At 38.1% G+C, this 19,330-nt stretch overlaps 1 protein-coding gene across 1 annotated transcript in view; it reads left to right on the top strand.

The window, feature by feature from the left end:
- Positions 1-19,330, top strand: part of tdrd3 (tudor domain containing 3) — a 143,112-nt gene that overhangs the window by 119,148 nt on the left and 4,634 nt on the right. Inside the window, exon 13 of the mRNA XM_043691162.1 lies at positions 7,949-8,073. Coding sequence (XP_043547097.1) covers positions 7,949-8,068 — 120 coding nt within the window. The 3' untranslated portion in view covers positions 8,069-8,073. The remainder of the gene's footprint in view (positions 1-7,948; positions 8,074-19,330) is intronic.

Genomic DNA, 19,330 nt, shown 5'->3' with positions numbered 1-19,330 from the left:
CACCTGCCAGCACCCGGCCCATATCCCTCCAAACCCTTCCTATTCATATACCTATCCAAATGCCTCTTAAATGTTGCAATTGTACCAGCCTCCACCACATCCTCTGGCAGCTCATTCCCAATCATACATAATTTTGCTATTCATTTGGATGATTGATCTGGAATTTAACTTCACTGTTCATCAAATAGACCTTTGGCCTATATACTTTACTCAAAACGTATCAACCTTTGTTTTAAAAACTTACATTTGGTTTAGCATCAGTTGTTGCAGCAAAATATCGCAAATGCCTACCATTCTGAAAAAATGATCCTTAATGTCGCCCGTGGCAGATAGACTCCAATTTTTACATTGCCCACCACCCCGAAATGGTTTTCATCCGTCCAGATGTTCAGTACTCCTTATTATGTTGAATACCCGTCTATTAACTCCCAAAGCGCCCTCTTTGCCTCGCTTTCCTTCTACCCCTCTGTCTTTCCCTCTCTCAGCCTTCCCTATCTCACTCTCCCCCTCCAAGCCCACCCCCTCTCAGTTGATTTTAGCGTGAAGGAAGAAAATTTAAAGGTCTTTATTATGAGTTGTCTAGTTAATTTGTTTCGGAAGTTATCAGCTAGGATGGTTCCATTTTCAGCTGGCACCTACATGTCCAACTTTACAATACTTAATGTTTTTTAATAATTTTGATGGGTCAGATAAAAGTAATTTGCGGAGCATAATTTGGCATTCAAACAAGAACTTGTCTATTTGACTGTTTTATACGTGATATAGTTTTCACATTAGCTGAGCCATTCATGGGGGAGACCTTCATAATCCTTAATTAGGAAAGAATAGTGGAATTTCGGACTTTGTTTTAGATTACAGATTGTAAATTGGAATTGATTTCTTGAAGATTTTTTAACGAGCTGCTTTGTGAATAAATTTGGTACAGTCTGATTGGATAAAACATGTATATGAAAGCTATTTCAAACAAGGAATGCTTGTAGGTGGCTTAACTATTCTACACCTATAGTTACTGTTACTAATTTTCCAACTGGCCAGCAAACATTGCCTCGCTGTAATTACTGAACGGAATCACCGCTCCCAAACTGTACCCTGGAACATAAACGAAGATGGACTGCAAGCTTCCTGATAGACAAGCTCAATGAGCCTGTTTCTTATGTCATGTTCTTTCTGCTATTAGAGTAGTTATTCATGTAAGGTTACTCTGCAAAAGCATTTACAGGACTGTAGCCTCTGGTAGTGACACAAAGTAGGTGGTAAATAATGCTTTAAGATTGGTCTGACTGAAACAGAAACTTTGGAGTTTTGAGGAAAGTAAATGCAAGGTTATACTTTAAGTATGGTATATCTAACTAAAAAGTAAATCTTTTCTTCCCAACAACTTTTTCCAGATTTCAAATTGTACTCATTGCATATTTTTAGGGATGCATATATTTTGTTGCAATTCATGGAGGTTCAAAAGTATTCAACTTGTTTACATTAATAGTTGCACCAGTCACTGAATAAATGTGTTTGCAATGCACAATGGTAAAGTTTAAATTTAATATTTGGATGTTTTTAATTTGAAAAATTATTCATATGTGGAATTCCAAGATCCAGTATTTAATTTGTAATTAATTGCATTTATTCCTTTAGTTGGACGTTGCAAATGACTAAGACTAACCTGAAGTGTTCTCCAAAGCAAAATTAGAATGTTCAGATGAATATTCATTCAGTTTGCATTTGGTTCAGGTTCAGTGATTTCCTAAATGATTCTATGACTATATATTGCTGGGAAAAAAACTTTTGAAAGTTTTTGTCTTGTCCTCACCCAGACAATTCACAAGATCCCTACCCTAAAGGGAAACCAGTTGTGTTGATTGGTTAGACAGTGGACTCTTAATTCATAGAGGCATGTCATTGAGAATGCATCAGTTAATAAATGGCATTTAACTACCAAGCTTATTTAAATTTTAAACCATGGATAAAAGCAAATTACTGCGGATGCTGGAATCTGAAACCAAAAGAGAAAATGCTGGAAAGCAGGTCTGGCAGCATCTGTAAGGAGGGAAAAGAGCTGATGTTTCAAGTCTAACTGACCCTTTGATAAAGGCTCTTTTCTCTCCTTACAGATCCTGCCCGACCTGCTGAGATTTTCCAGCATTTTCTCTTTTGGTTTTAAATTTTAAACCAATTTGATTCTGACTGGCCAGGGCATTGCCCTGAGATTTGTGCCAATGAATGGCTGTTTTGAAATGGGCATTCTGCAAGTCCATGTTCTTCCTCTTTACAAAGAACAGGCTACCGTGTACTGTTATATGTAGCTTCCAAAACACACACACATGCCACACTGTTGGCCAGACATGCCCAAAACTCAACTCAAGCATAATTTTTGCGCACTCAGGATTTTGTAGCAAATATTATTCAATCGCAGAATCACATCTAATGTTGGACACTGAATTATGGAAGCACAGCTGAATTGGAAATTGTTAGTACCTTGCTTGTGGGAGCTGGCAAAAGGATATGTTGTTTGACATGATCTGTCAGTCTTAAGAACATGAGGCTGCATAACTACTATTACACTGGACACTTGCTTGTTCAATTCTGTGGTTTGGGAATTGCCCTATCAGTCAATTTCACTGATATAAAATTTTTAAAAGCTTTGTTAACTGTCAGTTGTCATTGGCAACATCTCTACCAATTAAAATTCACTTATCAACAATTCTCCTGTCGTTACAATATAAATGTTTTCCCTTACATGGATATTTTTGCAAATTGTTCTGATAGTAGACGAAAAGTTTCAAGAAATTGTCTTTTTTTCAGCAGTAATTAAGTTCTGCATTATCAAATGGCTATTATATTTCTACTGAGTTGGGCCCCAACCACTTGGGAAAGATCAGATTCCTGAGCAATTGTAAAAGAAAAATAAGCAAAATATAAAACAATCTTTCTGCATTTTAAATAAACCTTATCTTCTGTTAACAATATTTGTTTATAGTGTCTGCACACTGTACGCAGTATAATCATAATTATGTTGAATTCAATTTGTGCTAAACTATATAAAAGAGCTGAAAGAACTGCGGATGCTGAAAATCAGAAACCAAAACCGAAATTGCTGGAACATTTCAGCAGGTCTGAAGAAGGGTCACTTTACTTAAAACGCTAACTGTGCTTTTTCTCTGCAGATGCTGCCAGGTCTGCTGAGATTTTCCAGCAATTTTGTTTTGTACTGAACTCTATTTGAGCTTTAACTTTGGTTCTCCAAAATTTTCATAGCATTTTTCGATGTGGTCATTCATCATTAACTATCAGTTTTGAAATGAAATATTTCAAAAACAATCTATCTCCCTTTAATCAATATTTTTGTATCTCTATTCTGCGTCCATTAAAACTAAGCAGTTCTACAACCTTGTCCTTCTCCAATGTCTAGTATCATTAAGATTATAAAATCTCTTTCTCTCAATTCTGACTTTCCCAGGTTCTCAAAACTGGAAGAACTTGATCATCTTCCTCCTTGCTGTCCTTAGTGATTAAATATTGCAAAGATTAAAAATGTAATTATGATCCATTTTAAACTTTGGTGTATCCATTTGTTATGGATTTTGGCACTTCAAGGTTTTTTTCCTCAGTTTCAGGGGCATGCTGAACACAAATGAGAGAAAAGGAAACTAACAACTCAAGTTCCAGTTTCACTAAATCTCCAGTTTTCTCCAATCATACTGGATTCTCCAGAATGTCACATTGCACAAAACCAAATGTGGTGGCTTGAACCCGCTATCACCTTTTTTTTTCAGGTGATTCACCAATCCATTGTTAATTGGAATAGATGCAGCAGATCATTTATGCATTGTTCTGTGGTAAATATTGGGTTGGTTTCTGGTTAGTCTTTAATAATGGATTATTTTTCTAACCACTTAGGATTTTGTTAAAATATTAACCTGTTTGGAAGCAGTTATTAATAGTGCAAATGCAGAGCAGTGCTGAGTGCTGTCATTGACTCTGCTTTTCACACTGGTCTAGTATTGAACTGTTTGAACAGCCTTAACATTGCCTCATTGGCAGAATGATATTCCATAACAATGTGTGTAGTGTCAGCATTTTGCAGAATCCAGTATGACTGAAGAAGGCTGTCACTTTAGTAAAGCCAGAATCTGAGTTGTCATGCATTCAGCGCTTTCACTAATCTTGACTTGTTGATCCTGACCCACTCTCTTTGAACTCTTCCGAAGATGAACGATGCTATAAATAAGTAATTACTGAGTATGTATTAGAAACTTAAAGACTTAAGAACTCAAGGAGGAAACCAGATAAGTGGTTGCCAAATTTTGATTTGGTCCTAGTTTACCTCAACGCAGAAGATTGTTTTCTTCTCACTTCTGACCGCACCCCACTGTTGTAAGAATAGACCAAGTTGTGCTGTTCAGGAGTACAGTCATGCCACCTCAAGGGACAATTTCACATTCTTTTTATTAAGTAAAAATAGGCGTATGTTCTCACATATCGAGACCATCGATGTCTGTTAGGTGTGTCGATTTTAATTTACAGCTGTTTCTAGATGTTGCGTGTCTTTTTATCTGTGAATATGTTATAAATGTCCACATTTTCAATCACTCTTAACTTTTCTACACCTGGCACTTCTTAGGAAATGTGTGGAGATTTAGCTTATTATATTGTGAAGTTCTTTTCCAAAAAGCTAAAAACCAAACTGTCTGTGATGAGTCATTTGTATTTTAGAATAAAAATAGATCTTGAAAATGCCTAATGGGCTCCTCAGCACTGGAATAACGTGGAGTCCCAGCATACAAAGGGACTGCTGTGCTGCATTAAGACATAATGGCCTGTGCATGTTTACATCAATATCACTCCACTGTATTAACTAGATTCTGTTTAAATAGATTTTGAAGGAAATATTATAACGTCATTTAGTAAAGTCATAATTAAGTATAGTCCATGCAGGTCCATTAGACATGATAAATTTGTTTGTCCACTGGGTGTGGAGCATGACAAAGGCAGATCTTCAAGAATTATTACCACTCTGAAAGGGAATGAGCTCATGCCGGTATCATTTTGCACCACACTCTGGCCTTTTGGAAAACTGAACTCACCAACCCCTAACATTCATGTATATTTTTGCGTGTCTCTTATCTAAATTTGTAGAATGCTATTTGGTTGCACTTATCATGTTGAATGTTTATGTATTTGTTGGCTCCCTTTATTATTAGCTGCAGTGTCTTGGTTGGAATTATGACCATGAGCATTAGGTGACTGCTGTAGCAACAAGAAACAAAAGCTTCCCATATCAATTCAACAAACTTTAACAGGTTGCTAATATTAAACTTTATTGTCTGTATAATGCAAAAATGTGCCATCATGGAAGTATCCATTAAATGTAGAATTAAGAATAGGAATCAAATGCATTGGAGTAGGGTTTTTCTATGGGTTTGCTTAATTAGTGCAGAGAAAGGGAAATCTCGCCAGAGGATGTCTCACTGCTTACAGAGTTCAGCATTTTCTGTTTGTCTTCTAATTTTAATGGCAAGAAGTTTCTGTAACAGGCATTCAATCAATCAGCTCTCCTGTACTTACTACATAGAACTCTTCATATGCAGCTTGAAGCATGAAAAGTGCAAAATAGGAGCGGGAGAAGGTCAGTTGACATCAGAGACTCTTCTTCCATTTAATAAAATCAGCTGATCTGAAATCCACTTCCTGTTTATCCCCTCTTCCCATTTGTGACTCCCTTGCCATCTAACCTGTTTAGCTAAATCCTAAAATTATTAGATGATTCTGACAGCACTGTTCCCTGGGAGCAAAGGTCATAAATCAGTAACCCTCTGAGAGAAAATAAAATCTTCCTCTCTATCTTAACTGGAAGATCCCTAATTTTTAAATAATTGCTCTAGTTTTTGTCTTTTCCATAAGAAAAAAATATTGTTTCAGCATCCACCCTTGTCAAGTCCCCTCAGGATCTTAGATGTTAAAAAAAAATCACCCCTCATTCTTCAAAATACAAGTGCACACAAGTCTGACCTGTCCAATCTTTCCTGTATTGAAAGGATTATCTCTTGAGGAATCAATCATTTTCCAAAATGCTGAACAGCCAAAAGTAGATTTGTTTGTTATTTTTCAAATAATAATTAAACATATGAGAAAGAAGCATTTGCAGGGCCATGACCAAAAAATAAGAGAATGTAGGTAATTAATTACCTCTTTCCGAGACTTTGGCATGATGAGCTGAATATCCTGTTGTATAATGGTTGCACCTTAAGCTTGATTGCCATTTGAGACAATGCAAATAAAGATGAAAATCTTCTTCATTCCAGAATGTAGCTGGTGCGATCTGCACTAAGGAGAGCCATATATTTAAGTTTGCTGTTGACTCCACGTGCCATATCTCTGTCTGCACCTTCCTGGCAGCTGTAATATAGTATCCTGAATCCTGTACTGTTACCCTGATGCACTTGTATAGTACAATCTGCCTATAAAGCGCATACGACAACACTGCAATGTACCCTGATACATGTGACAATATGAAATTACATTCTGAAGCACATCTGGGAGTAGAAAGAGTCACTGATTGAACTGAGTGGGCAAAACTGGCTTAAATGGCGATTAGTTATGGGAAAGGTGAGATTATCTACTTTGCACACAAGATAAATTGATATTTTTGAAATGGCAAGTGGCTAGGAGGAACTGAGAAATTTAGGGGTTCATGTATAAAAATCACTGAAGACAAATATTCAGATATTTTACTAAGATTAGAGGGTTTGAGTCAAAGTGTGACGTTGAAAAAACACGGCAAGTCAGGCAGCATCCAAGAAGCGGGAGGGTCAATGTTTCGGGCATAAGCCCTTCATCAGGATTGGGGGCTGGGACGTTTTTCACTGGAGTGTTAGAGGCTGAAAGGTGACCCGTATAGAGGTTTATAAAATAATAAGAGGCAACGATAAGGTGAATAGTCAAGGTCTTTCCCTCAGGGTAGGGGAGTCCAAGGCATAGATTTACTGTGAGAGGGGAAAGACTTATAAAGGGCAAGTTTTTCTCTCAGCTTGGTGGGTGTATGGAATGAGCTGCTGTAGGAAGAGGTAGAGATGGATACAATTACAACAAGTGAAAGGTCTATGGGTAAGCATGCCAATAGGAAAGGTATTGAGGAATATGGGTCAAATGCGGGAAAATGGGATTAGTTCAGTTTAGGAAACCTGGTCAGCATAGACAAGTTGAGCTGAAGGACCTGTTTCCATGCTGTATGATTCTATGACTCAATAATTCATAACAGGAGGGGAGCTATTATGGCAAAATGGTAGTATGCTTACCTTTGACCCAGGTTCTAGGTTTAAGTCCAAACTGCTCCTGATGTATCTCCTAACATATCTTTCACAGTTTCAACCTGTCCAGACAATTCAGGTGGAGTTTTCATAATTTACATTGTTAGCTGTCTGTCATGAGTTACAAGACCTAGTAGATAGATGGAATTAAGAACAGGCCAGCCATAATCTAATTAAAAAGCAGGAGAGGCTCAATAGATGTCCCCTGTTCCAAACTGAATACACAACTGCAGGATATAGAACAGAATAAACTTTGACCTGTTAGAAACTATTCAAGTTTAGGATGGAGAAAAGTAACACTATTCTTAAATGTGTATGTTTTTCTGAATATGTATTTTGTTTTATTTGCAAATTATGTTTGTGTGTGTGTGTGTGAGGGCCAATGCGAGCTGAGTTCTATTTGTGTTATTGATTGCAGATTGTTCCCTTAAAAGAAGGGACCTATTTTAATTCATGAAAATTGACATCATTTGCTTGCTCCCTTTTTACTTATTAGAAAGAGAAGACTTGGAAATGCTGTTTTTGGAATTGTACCCAAGTCTCATGAAGACGTTTAAATATAAGCAATGCCATACTTGTGATTTAAAAATCTGTATTGTTATATGGTTTTGAAGTTTCATTGCATTTTTAAATATATGCAACAGGAAGAGGAGGAAGAATCATTTGAGGGAACGTTAGAATTTTGTCGAGGTGGTGATGGACAACCGAGGCGTTCAGCAAGACCTACCCAACGGTATTATCAACCCCCTGGAGCAAGAAAGTGATGCAGGTAAATAACTGTTATTAGCAATCCATATTTAGTTAACAGACTTAATTAGAAGCCTCTTCCTGATGAAGGACTTTTGCCCGAAACGTAGATTTTCCCGCTCCTCGGATGCTTTTCCTGCTGTGCTTTTCCAGCACCACTCTAATCTAGATTCCTTAATTAGAAGGAGCCAACTGGAATATGCAAGCACAGACAAACCAGTTGAATTTCTGCAGAATATAGCAAATGATTTTATTACGGTTATTTATGATCCAAGATCAGATGTGCACAACAGTTTTAAGAAGATTGCTATCTTTTGTTAAGCAGTTTGATTGGTGTTTGTTAGAATCTTGGTTTATAAGTAATTTCAGCACAGTACTGTAACAATCTGCCTTGAAGTTATTGCATTGGCAGTTTTGGTGACAGCATATATGAACTTTGTATTTCACAAAAATTTACAATGCAAAAATGTGACCATATTGATATTTCGCATCTACGATTTCGTATAATTATGGCTAGAAAAACAATTTTGAAAATACTGTAGATCTAAATTGTACTTTCTCTCTGGTCCAAAGCAGATTCTTGCATCTTGTGGGTTGCATTTTGTAAACAGCATACTATCAAAGGAATGCATGCTGCAATCCAAGTATTCCAAACTAAGACTTGTCAAGATTCTAGAGACATCTCATCTATGAATACAACCCCTTTTTTGATATCTACAGTTTGAGCAACATAAAACACACTTTGTTTAGGATGTATGTGTTCAGCTCTAAAGTATCAATTTTGAGGGCACAAAATTTACAGAATTATAACTGTAAAAAGTGAGTCCAGTTTCTCAGGTTGACATTTATAATGTAAATTAATTCCAATTAACCTTGGATTTTGTTTAGTCAGAATTACTGGATGTATAGGTCCTGTTAACTCTCTTTATGTTAAGAGAACTGCAAGATTCCAGAGTATGACCGTTTGAAAGCATAATTATTGCAGTTCTACACTGTAAAGAAAGTAGCAGTGGAATAACCAGCAAATTACCTCTTGGTTGTGAACCATATGTAAAAGAGCTTTCCAGTCAAGTAAATACTGTAATAACTTTTCAGGTGTCGTTTTTTTTTAGAGAAATAGTCACTTTGCATAGATCTGCAAACAGTGAGTTAATTATTAATTTGTCGGTTTTTGTAGCTAATATTGGTTAAAGGATAAATATTTGTCAATACACTGGATGACCCAACCCTCATCAATTAGTGCAACAGCTTCTTTGCCATCCATCTGAAACACATACGTGGTATTAGTTAACAGTTCCTTCGATAATAACCTTGGCAATGTAATATCTGCTCAACCCCGTGTTAAGCCGAGATAATGTTGAAGACTGTGGGATGATGCTTGAACCTACAACTTTTGAATTCAGGTGGTAGTGAGCCAAGCTGTCTGGAATGCAGTTCCATCCTATAATTTGAAGGAAAATTCCCAAGTGAAACCACTCCATACGTAGGAACAGGAGAAGGCCAGTCAGTCCCTTAAGCCAATTCCACTATTCAATGAGACTATAGTTGATCTATGGCCTAACTCCATTTACCTGCTGTTGTCCCAAAATCCTTACTACCTTTGTTAAACAAAGATGTGTCTATCTCAAATTTTAAATTAACAAATGGTCCAGCATCAACTACCGTTTGTGGAAGAGAGTTCCAAACCTCTACTGCTTTGAGTGTAGAAGTGCTTCCCTCTTGAATGATGTAGCGCTAATTCTCAGTCTGTGCCTCATAGTTCTAGAGTCCCGAACCAGTGGAAATTATTTATCTACCCTGTCCTTTCCAGTTAATACCTTGTAAACTTCAAACTAATCGCCCTTTAACCATCTAAATTCTAGAGATAATGAGCCTAATTTGTGCAATATCTCCTTACAATTGAACCCCTGATGTCCAGATGTAAACTCATTCAGACCATATTAAGCAGACTTACAATAGGCTCTTTATTTTGTTGGTGTGAATTATTAATTTTCAGCCTTACAAGGTAGTCACAGAATTGGTTATAATGCCAAATTGAAGGGTGGTATTCATACAAAATAATTGTTTTCCAAGTTTCTAGCAACAACATTCATAAAATACTTACAGAAGGACAAAGTGAATTGCTGTTTCAAATGACTCCTTCCGCATCTGTTCTGAGGGAGTAACCTGTGGAATGTTGCAAAGACAACACAAATCTCCTTTAATATGAATCATTGAGTAAATGTGCGAGAAACTCCGATGGTGTCAAGAATCTTCAAAAATGTTGTCTGTGAGCTTATGTAATGTTTTCTGATAAATATCCAAAGTCAAACATGGGTTGTATCCAATATCTGAATTTCACCAAAGTGTCATCAGTTGTGAAGTCACGGATTTATATATCTGGGAGTACAGTTCATTTTAACTACAATTAAAAATGTTAACTAATGGTTTACCTTCATAAAGTAGCAATGAATAAGAACAGTAGTGAACATTCCTGGTGAGAAGGAGACTCATCAGTTGTTTCAAATATTGCTCTCTTTTGCTATCTTGGTTAAGATAAGTTGCAGTAATTTCAAACATTGTGTGTTCTGCATTTTCAACCCATTGCATGTACTTCATTCAGAATTATTAATAAATACAAATTGTATGAATGAAAAATAATTCACCAATCACAACACTCATTACCATAATGATTACAAAATGTCACCACCTTGAATTGGTAATAACGTTCAGACTATGGTTACACAAGCAGATGACAAGGATATCTGAATAAGTGGAATTTTTCTAAGATTCCAGCTCCATATGCTTCAGGGGATAACGTCAGTGTTTCACCAAGTTTATCCTTCCACCAAGAGAGCTCAAGCTTGAAAAAGAGAATAGATATCAGTTACTGAGTAAGTGACATACTGCATTTATAGAAGCATAGAATCCTTACAGTGTGGAAACAGGCCCTTCAGCCCAACAACCTTAACACTGACCCTCTGAAGTGTAACCCACCCAGATCTGTTACCGTACCATATATTTACTCCTAACTAATACACCCAACATACACATCCCTGAACACTATGGGCAATCTAGCATGGCCAATTCACCTAACCTGCAAGTCTGAGAGGAAACTGGAGCAGCCAGAGGCAACTCACGCTGATACGCAGAGAATGTGCAAATTCCAAACAGACGATTTCCTGAGGCTGGAATCAAACCCGGGTCCCTGGCGCTGTGAGGCAGCAGTGCTAAGCACTAAGGCAGCAGTGCTAAGCACTAAGCCACTGTGCCGCCACAAAACTTTATACCTCCGTTTGCTACAGAGCTGTAATACACAGAGAGCACTATAGGGCTGCTCTCTCAATCGAGAGGTAACTGCAGGGAAACTTGACCTCTGCGAGAGCAAAGTTGAGAAACTGGGACCTTCACGGTGACTTCAGCTATTACAGAAATGGAAGCCGACAATTGATGTCACTCAGCATTTCATACCAGTTGTCCAGCCAATCAAGCTAACTGACAACCCCCCCCCCAACCTATTCTCTGGGCCCGTGACAAGGAGTACAATTATATTTTGTCTTTTCTCGCTTCCACGTTATTATTTAAATGTTTGATTTAGGCCACTCTTATTGGGGAGTTCTCAATTTCAATATATTTGAGGTGGTTTGTCCTTACCTTGAAATTTAACAAATCCTAGCTGATTGCCTTGAGCTGTTAGATCTATGCTTCCATCTCTCTTAAATCAACTACAAACGCAAGAGAGGATTAAATCAAGTCCAATATTATTTCATTAGTTAGGGCAATTGAGGCGTTTCTGTGACTGTCAACATGATTCCAGGATAATATGTTGCCTCCTTGGTGCCAGGGTCAAGAATGTCACAGAACATCTACAAGTCATTTTTTTCAGGGAGCGAATGAACAGCTGGGGTTGTGGTCAATGTTGGTACCAGTGATTTGGGTAGGAGAGGAATGTGGTCCTGCAATCAGAATTTAGGGACCTAAGTAGGAAGTTAGCAAGCAAGAGCAAAAATTATGTAATCTCCACAGTAACCCCTAGTGCCGTATGCATGAGAAATAAAAGAATAAAAAAGGTGAATGCGTGGCTGGAAGGATAGTGCAGGAGGGAGGACTTTAGATTCCTGGGAAATCTCCAGGGAAGGTGGCATCTTTACAAACAAGACAGGTTACACCTGAATAAAGCTAGGACTCACTGGAAGCGTTCCAGACTATAGGAAGAAGTCTTGGATAGAATGTGCCAGAAACTGGAGGATTGCTTTGTTTGTTAGACTTTTATCTTCCAGCCAAGAATTTCAAAACTGTTGGCTTCTTTCAAAATGAGCCCTTCGGCAGACTCTTCTATTTAAACACAGTGTTTCCTTCATATATCCTGGAAGGGTTAGTGGGAATTCCTGGAGTTTGAATTGCTGGATGAAAGACCAGGTCCATCCAATTTGTTTTTTAGCCTCTTGATAATTGCATGACATAATAATGGATTCCAAACTAACCATCAAAATTGATCCCCTTTAATGAGTTTCTAACACACAGATGATTAGAGAAGGAATACACCAGTGGTGGAAAGCCAAAGTGAAGATCCATCTGTTCCTCCTAAGTATGTTACACTTACCATTTGTCATGTCTCACATTACTGAAATGCTGCATCTTCAATATGCAAGCACACCAATTTCTTTTTATGAAAATGATCTTTCAGACATGTGCCAACTATACAAATTACAGAGCAGTATTTAATTTTGAATTGTTTCTCTTCATTGCATGTACAGTTGGTTCTGATATAACGGGATAGTTCCATTCTCATGTGGGCTAGAGTTATAAGAAAATCGAGCAATAGCCATGCCATTTAAACTAATGGTGCCAGAATCACTTTATTGCCAATACAGATAAGGAAAGTTTACATTCTACAAATGATTTAAATTCACATTAAAGCCAATTCGCGTTGAAGAGACACGTGTCAAAGCAGAACCGACTGGTACCTGACAAAATGCACAACATTGTATCAAAATAAGCTTGGAAAGCGATTGAATTGCAATCCCTTTTTATATATATATTTTGGATTTGAAGAAAGAGCCCCATCTCAAACTAGCCAAAATATCCTTTTTGTCTTTGCATGAATGTCTAGTTATGTTCCCAACAGCTGGCAATAATGGACAAATCAGATCCCAAAGTGATGCTTTTCCAGACAATAAGTTTTCATTTTTTGCAATTTAGTTAGCGTAGTAATCAGATCACACAGATTTTCACAAGAGGCCAGCAGCAATGTACTTTTAGCAAAGGAGCATTAACATCATTGCACCAAAGGTACGGAAAAATCTCAGGTCTAGATATGAGAGAGAGCGCTATCTGGAAAGATCTTATCAGCTGAAAGACAGATTCAACTGTTTTATTTAATCTGTGTCACCTCTCGAATTTCTTATACAACTGACGATGTCACAAGTGTTTCCTTTTGGTGACATTCAGTACATTTGCCATCTGTGATTCTGTGTCTCCCTGAGATACAGACTAACTTTACCTGTTCTCACTGAACTTAAAGAAAAATCTTTTTTGACAACTTTAGGCTGCTACACATCATATCTGCTATTATGGGTCTTTTATTCTGAACTGGGCTTGCTGCTGGTCTCTGGCCTCTCACTGGCTGTAAAAGCTCAACTTAATAAACACTTCGGCAATAATCTCTGCATGGAGCTGGTTGAGACATTTAACATTCAGGTGTGATTTTTTTTGGAAATGCTGTTTGGCTCACTGACTGAAACATAAAATGAGTTTAAAAATACTCACAGAACTAAGCCATAAATTCATTTGCCTCTCCTTGAGAACCAAAGTTCCCAAGTAGTAACAGTATGTGGGGAATGAGGTATGGAAATAATAACGGGGAACCAGGAAATGGTGGAGGATTTGAGTAAATATTTCACAGCAGTTTTCAGGGCAAAAGACATTAACAGAACTCCAAAAAATACTATATTAAGGGGTGAAAGGAGGAGAAGAATAAATACAATAGCTATCACTAGAGAAAAAGTGATGGGAAACTAATGGGATTAAAACTAATAAATCCCCTGGACCTAATCGGATGCATCTTAGGATAGTGAAGGAAGTAGCTACAAGGATAGCAGATGCATTTCCAGTAATGGGAATGGGGCTAGTTGGAGAGCTCTCTTGGGAGTCAGTAGAGACACGATAGGCCAAATGGTTTCATTCTGTAATGCAGAATTCTATGATTCTAATCTTCCAGGAATTCTTAGATTCTGGCAAGTACCTGAGCATTGGAAAACTGCCAATGTAACATCTTTTTTAAAAATGGTGAAAATCAAAAAGCGGTAACTTTAGTTAGCTTAACATCTGTTCCTGGGAAAATGTTAAGTGTCTGTTATAAATATCAGAACATTTAGTAATTCAATGATTCATCAGAAGGTCTGGCTTCATGCATGGGAAATCATGCCTGACAAATTTATTACAATACTAGAGGAGGTACAAGCAGGATAGGTATAAAGGAGAAGCAGTGATTTTCAGAAGGTGTCTAATAAGGTGTCACACGTCAGGCTACTTAATGAGATAGGCCCCAGATGCTGGAAGTACTTCAATGCTGCATCATCCTGACAGGTTATGTTAAGGAGCATGCAGTGGTGCAATGTGCTTCATATTGAGGACATTGGGGAGGGGGAAGCTTTCCTTGTATGTTACAGAACTCACCTATGTCAGAAAACTAGACAGAGCTTGATTGGCAGCCCCAGTGACTCTTCATCAGATTCAAAATGATAACTCTGTTTTCTCTCCATGGATGGTGCCAGACCGACTGCGTTTCTCCAGCAGTTCTGTTTTTGTCCCAGTAGATGAGAGCTGGGTGCAGCAGATAGCTGTAGAATATAAATTACTCATTGCTGGTTGTGCCAATATTTTGTTTGTATAGTAGGGGGTGAACTGTAATCTATTAGTTTTGGTTACATTTGCTTTTGATGGCTAAATAAAAGTTTATCTTTGCAATTGTCCAACTGCTTGCTTGTCTATAACCATCCTCCACTGGGCAACGATAGGATCCTGGCCTGTAGTGGGCACTGGGGGCAGAGCAGCAGTGACTTAGAGCGTGGTCTCTGGCATCTGAGTGAAGGCAAGTAGGCTGTGTAGGCAGGTGATTAGACAGCAATGGGGACAAACAAATGGTGCTGCAAGTGCTAGGAGGTGTTAGCTATGTGCTGTGCGCTGCTGTGCCATACATTGCCAGTGAAGTGTAGCTTCAGAAGAGTAGTGCTTGGCCAGGTGTTAAGTCACATTTTAAAGATGATGCTGGTGCCAGAGATACTTCAGAATATCCAGTGAGTGACCAATTTCTGTGACCACAGTGAGTGATAGAATTGGGCTAGCATCGGATGTTAGAGGCACTATAGGTGTCGGAAAGGTAGTTAATGAGACAAGTTTGAGTTAATATGATAAGAAATCTTGTAAACCTCATGGAGAGAAACATTGTAAAACTCATCAAAATTGACATTCACCACATGATATTTAAACTTGTATCATGACAGATTGTAGTTTAATTGTTTCTGCTTTTAAAACTGTTAATGGAACTGTGAGAAACTCACTATGAATTCATGACTGCTTGCTGAAAAAGCATTAGCTTCCAATTAAACCTGTTGGACTATAACCTGGTGTTGTGTGATTTTTAATTGTACACCCCAGTCCAACACCGGCATCTCAAAATCATTGCTGGAAAAGGACTTTTACTACAAACTTTCAGGCTGGTTGATGAATTCATTAATTTTTGTTTGAGACCCAGTTACCTTTTTCCTTAATTTTGTATATTTAGCTATGTTTGTTTCCAACAACACCAAATATCAATTAATATTCAAAATGTTATTTGTAAGGCTGTGTCAGTACACTGAGAAAATAGGCATAGTCTCTCCATATTATTTTGATCAACTGGAGCATCGGAGGCTCAGGGGTGACTTTATTGAGGTTTGCAAAATTATGATGGGCATGGATAGGATAAATAGACAAAGTCTTTTCCCTGGGCCACGTGGGGGAGTCCAGAACGAGAGGGCATAGATATAAAAGAGACCTAAGGGGCAACTTTTTCACACACAGGGTGGTACGTGTATGGAATGAGCTGCCAGAGGAAATGGTGGAGGCTGGTACAATTACAACATTTAAAAGGCATCTGGATGGGTATATGAATAGGAAGGTTTGGAGGGATATGGGCCGGGCACTGGCAGATGGGACTAGATTGGGTTGGGATATCAGGTCAGCATGGACGGGTTGGACCGAAGGGTCTGTATCGGTGCTGTACATCTCTATGGAAAAGTCAAAACTTTAAAAGCACATTACCCAGAAAAAAAGAGACGATAAGAGGTGAATTTTTCAATCAAGGATGCAATGAAATATTCTGCACGTTTTTATATCATGCGAGATAGAGGAGTCAGGATGTCAGACATATGTGCAAAAACTGTAGAGTGGTGTTAAAAGGATAGCGGGAATCTTTTCTGTAATGCATTTCAGAAAACTTCTTTGACCAGTGTATTTTTGTTACAAATGGGAAGGAAGCATCTCGGAATGAGATGCACAACTGACTCAAATATGTGGGAGGACACTTGAGTGACAATGATCATCAAGTCATAAAGTTTAGATCAGTAATGCAGAGCAATCTTAAGTAGGATTTATACAATTGGTCGATACTCAATTTCAATTAGAAGAGTCAGGCCAGGGTAGAATGGAACCAAATTTGATTGGAATAACTAACTAAATAATAGATGATATTTAAGGAGGAAATGTTTCAGCTTCAGGCTGCATTCATTCCAACACGGTCCAAAGGTAGGAAACTGGAAGCTGGGATTCCTGGGGTAAAAGGGAGGGAGACGGTATGATGGAACAAAAAGAAAGTATGAATGCTCAGTGAATTGTTCGTGAAAACCAGGCCAAATACAATACTTTTAAAGGGAAGGGGAAGGAAAAGAAAAATAATATTGAGAAAGAATGAGTATGAGAATGTAAGTGCAGGTATAAAAGAAAACACTAAATGATTCTACAGAAATATCAGTAATAAGAGGTACTTGGATTAATACCTTAATGTAACAAAGCTTAAAAGGAATGCTCCTTGTCTGGATTTTTAAGAAAATGTTAGTCAGCATACCACATAAAAGTAAGGTTAACAAAATTGTGGCTCATGGAAGAAGAGGATCATTTGTTTAAAAATTTGGTTTAAGGTCAAGAAACAGTGAGTCATGGAAAGTGATTGCTTTTACATCTGGGGAACGCTATTATCTACCATCCTAAAGGGTCAACATTAGAATCACTTTTTTGATATTTATATATGACTCATATTACAATATAGAGTAACATTTCAAATTGCTGCTGATACTAAACATGGAAATGTGACAGATGATACCAATTAACAGCTGCAGGTTATAGGCTAGAATAATGGTAAGACGAGTGGCAATGGAATTTAAGACAGAGTAGAAGGTGAGATATTTTGGCAGAAACAACAAGGAGAGACAATCTAACCTTAGTCACACAGTTCTTAAAAAGTGTACATGAACAGATGGATGTGTGGTTTGATGGGCATGGATCATTGAAGGAGGGAGAACATACTGAGGGAGTAGCTAGCAAAGCATATATGATCTTGGGATTCATAAAAAGAGTGATTATGCACCAACGAGAGAAGTTATAAACTTTGTAAGCCCTCTGCTTAGGCCAGAGCTGGAGAATTGTGGTCATCAATTCTAATCATACATTAGGAAAAACATAAAGATCTTTGAAAGGATGCAGAAGATATATTTGCCAAAATGGATCAAGTTTCAGGATTTTAACTACAAGGTTAACTGAGAAACTGAGATGGTTCTTCTTGGTGCAAAGCAGACTGAGGCGAGGGTTTGGTGGAGGTGTAAAAGTTTATGACAGGACAAGGTCTGCAAAAAAAATGCTGTTCCTGTTTGGTATTAGGGGATGCAAATTTAAGCCTTTGCTCAAGAGATGCAGCGAGGTAAGGCAGAATGTTGTGGTAATTGGTCATAACCTGGAGGTTACTGCCCATGAGGATGGTGGAAGTGAAGACAGTCAGTAATTCCAAAGTAAATTGAATCAGTACTTGTGGGTTTATGGGAATTGTGCAAGGGAACATGGCTGCATTTCTGTCCCCTAGCATGGACCTACATTGGAATAACCTGGCTCATTCATAAATACCAAAGCAGCGAATGCAAGATACTTTTTAAAAAGTCATTTATAAAATTAAACATATAAACAGTATGGATTTATTTATTAGCAAAGAAGCTAAACATTTCAATCTTCCATCCATTTCTAATCTAAGCACTTAAAGGACTGTGCTGCCACCTAGTGGAAAAATAGAAATTCAATTTATGATGGCCCTTGACGAAACAACAAATCAACATGAGTTTGCTGAAGATACATACTACACAAAACTTTGACTTGAGATCTTGTTTGTTTGTAATTCAGCGCACATAATTAATGAACCAAGCACTGATTCCTGAGAAGGCCTCCAAATATAAATTACAAAATAATGGTTCTCCCAAGATGTTTAGTATTAGGTATCAAAAGGTGAATTTACAATTTTAAAAAAACTTATCTGAACCTGCTATTGGGGAAAGTTCTTACACCTGCAGTGGTACAATTTCACTGACCAGTCCCTCAGTAAATCTCAAGTGCCTCTCTCCTTTTGGAAGGATGTTGTGAGGGGTGACTTTTATAGAGGTTTATAAAATCATGAGGGGCATGGATAGGGTAAATAGGTCTTTTTTCTGGGGTCTGGGAGTCCAGAATTAGATGACATAGGTTTAAGGTGAGAGGAGAAACATATAAATGGGACCGAAGGGGCAACCTTTTCACAGAGAGGGTGGTGCATGTATGGAATGAGCTGCCGGAGGAAGTGGTGGAGGCTCGTACAACTACAACATTTAAAAGGCATATGGATGAGTTTGTGAATAGGAAGAGTTTAGAAGGATATGGGCCAGGTGCTGGCAAATGGAACTAGATTAATTTGAGATATCTGGGCAGTATGGACGAGTTGGGCCAAAGGGTCTGTTTCCGTGCTGTACATCTCATAGAGTCATAGAGATGTACAGCATGGATACAGACCCTTCGGTCCATCCTGTCCACACCAACCAGACATCCCAAACCAATCCAGTCCCACCTGTCAGCGCCCGGCCTGTATCCCTCCAAACCCTTCCTATTCATATACCCATCCAAATGCCTCTTAAATGTTGCAATTGTACCAGCCTCCACCACATCGTCTGGCAGCTCATTCCATACACATACCACCCTCTGCGTGAAAAAGTTGCCCCTTAGGTCTCTTTTATATCTTTCCCCTCTCA

This window comes from Chiloscyllium plagiosum, chromosome 6, assembly GCF_004010195.1.
Source record: "Chiloscyllium plagiosum isolate BGI_BamShark_2017 chromosome 6, ASM401019v2, whole genome shotgun sequence".
Classification (NCBI taxonomy): domain Eukaryota; kingdom Metazoa; phylum Chordata; class Chondrichthyes; order Orectolobiformes; family Hemiscylliidae; genus Chiloscyllium; species Chiloscyllium plagiosum.
The sequence above is the reverse complement of the archived record's forward strand: the minus strand, read 5'-3'. Positions and strand labels throughout refer to the sequence as shown.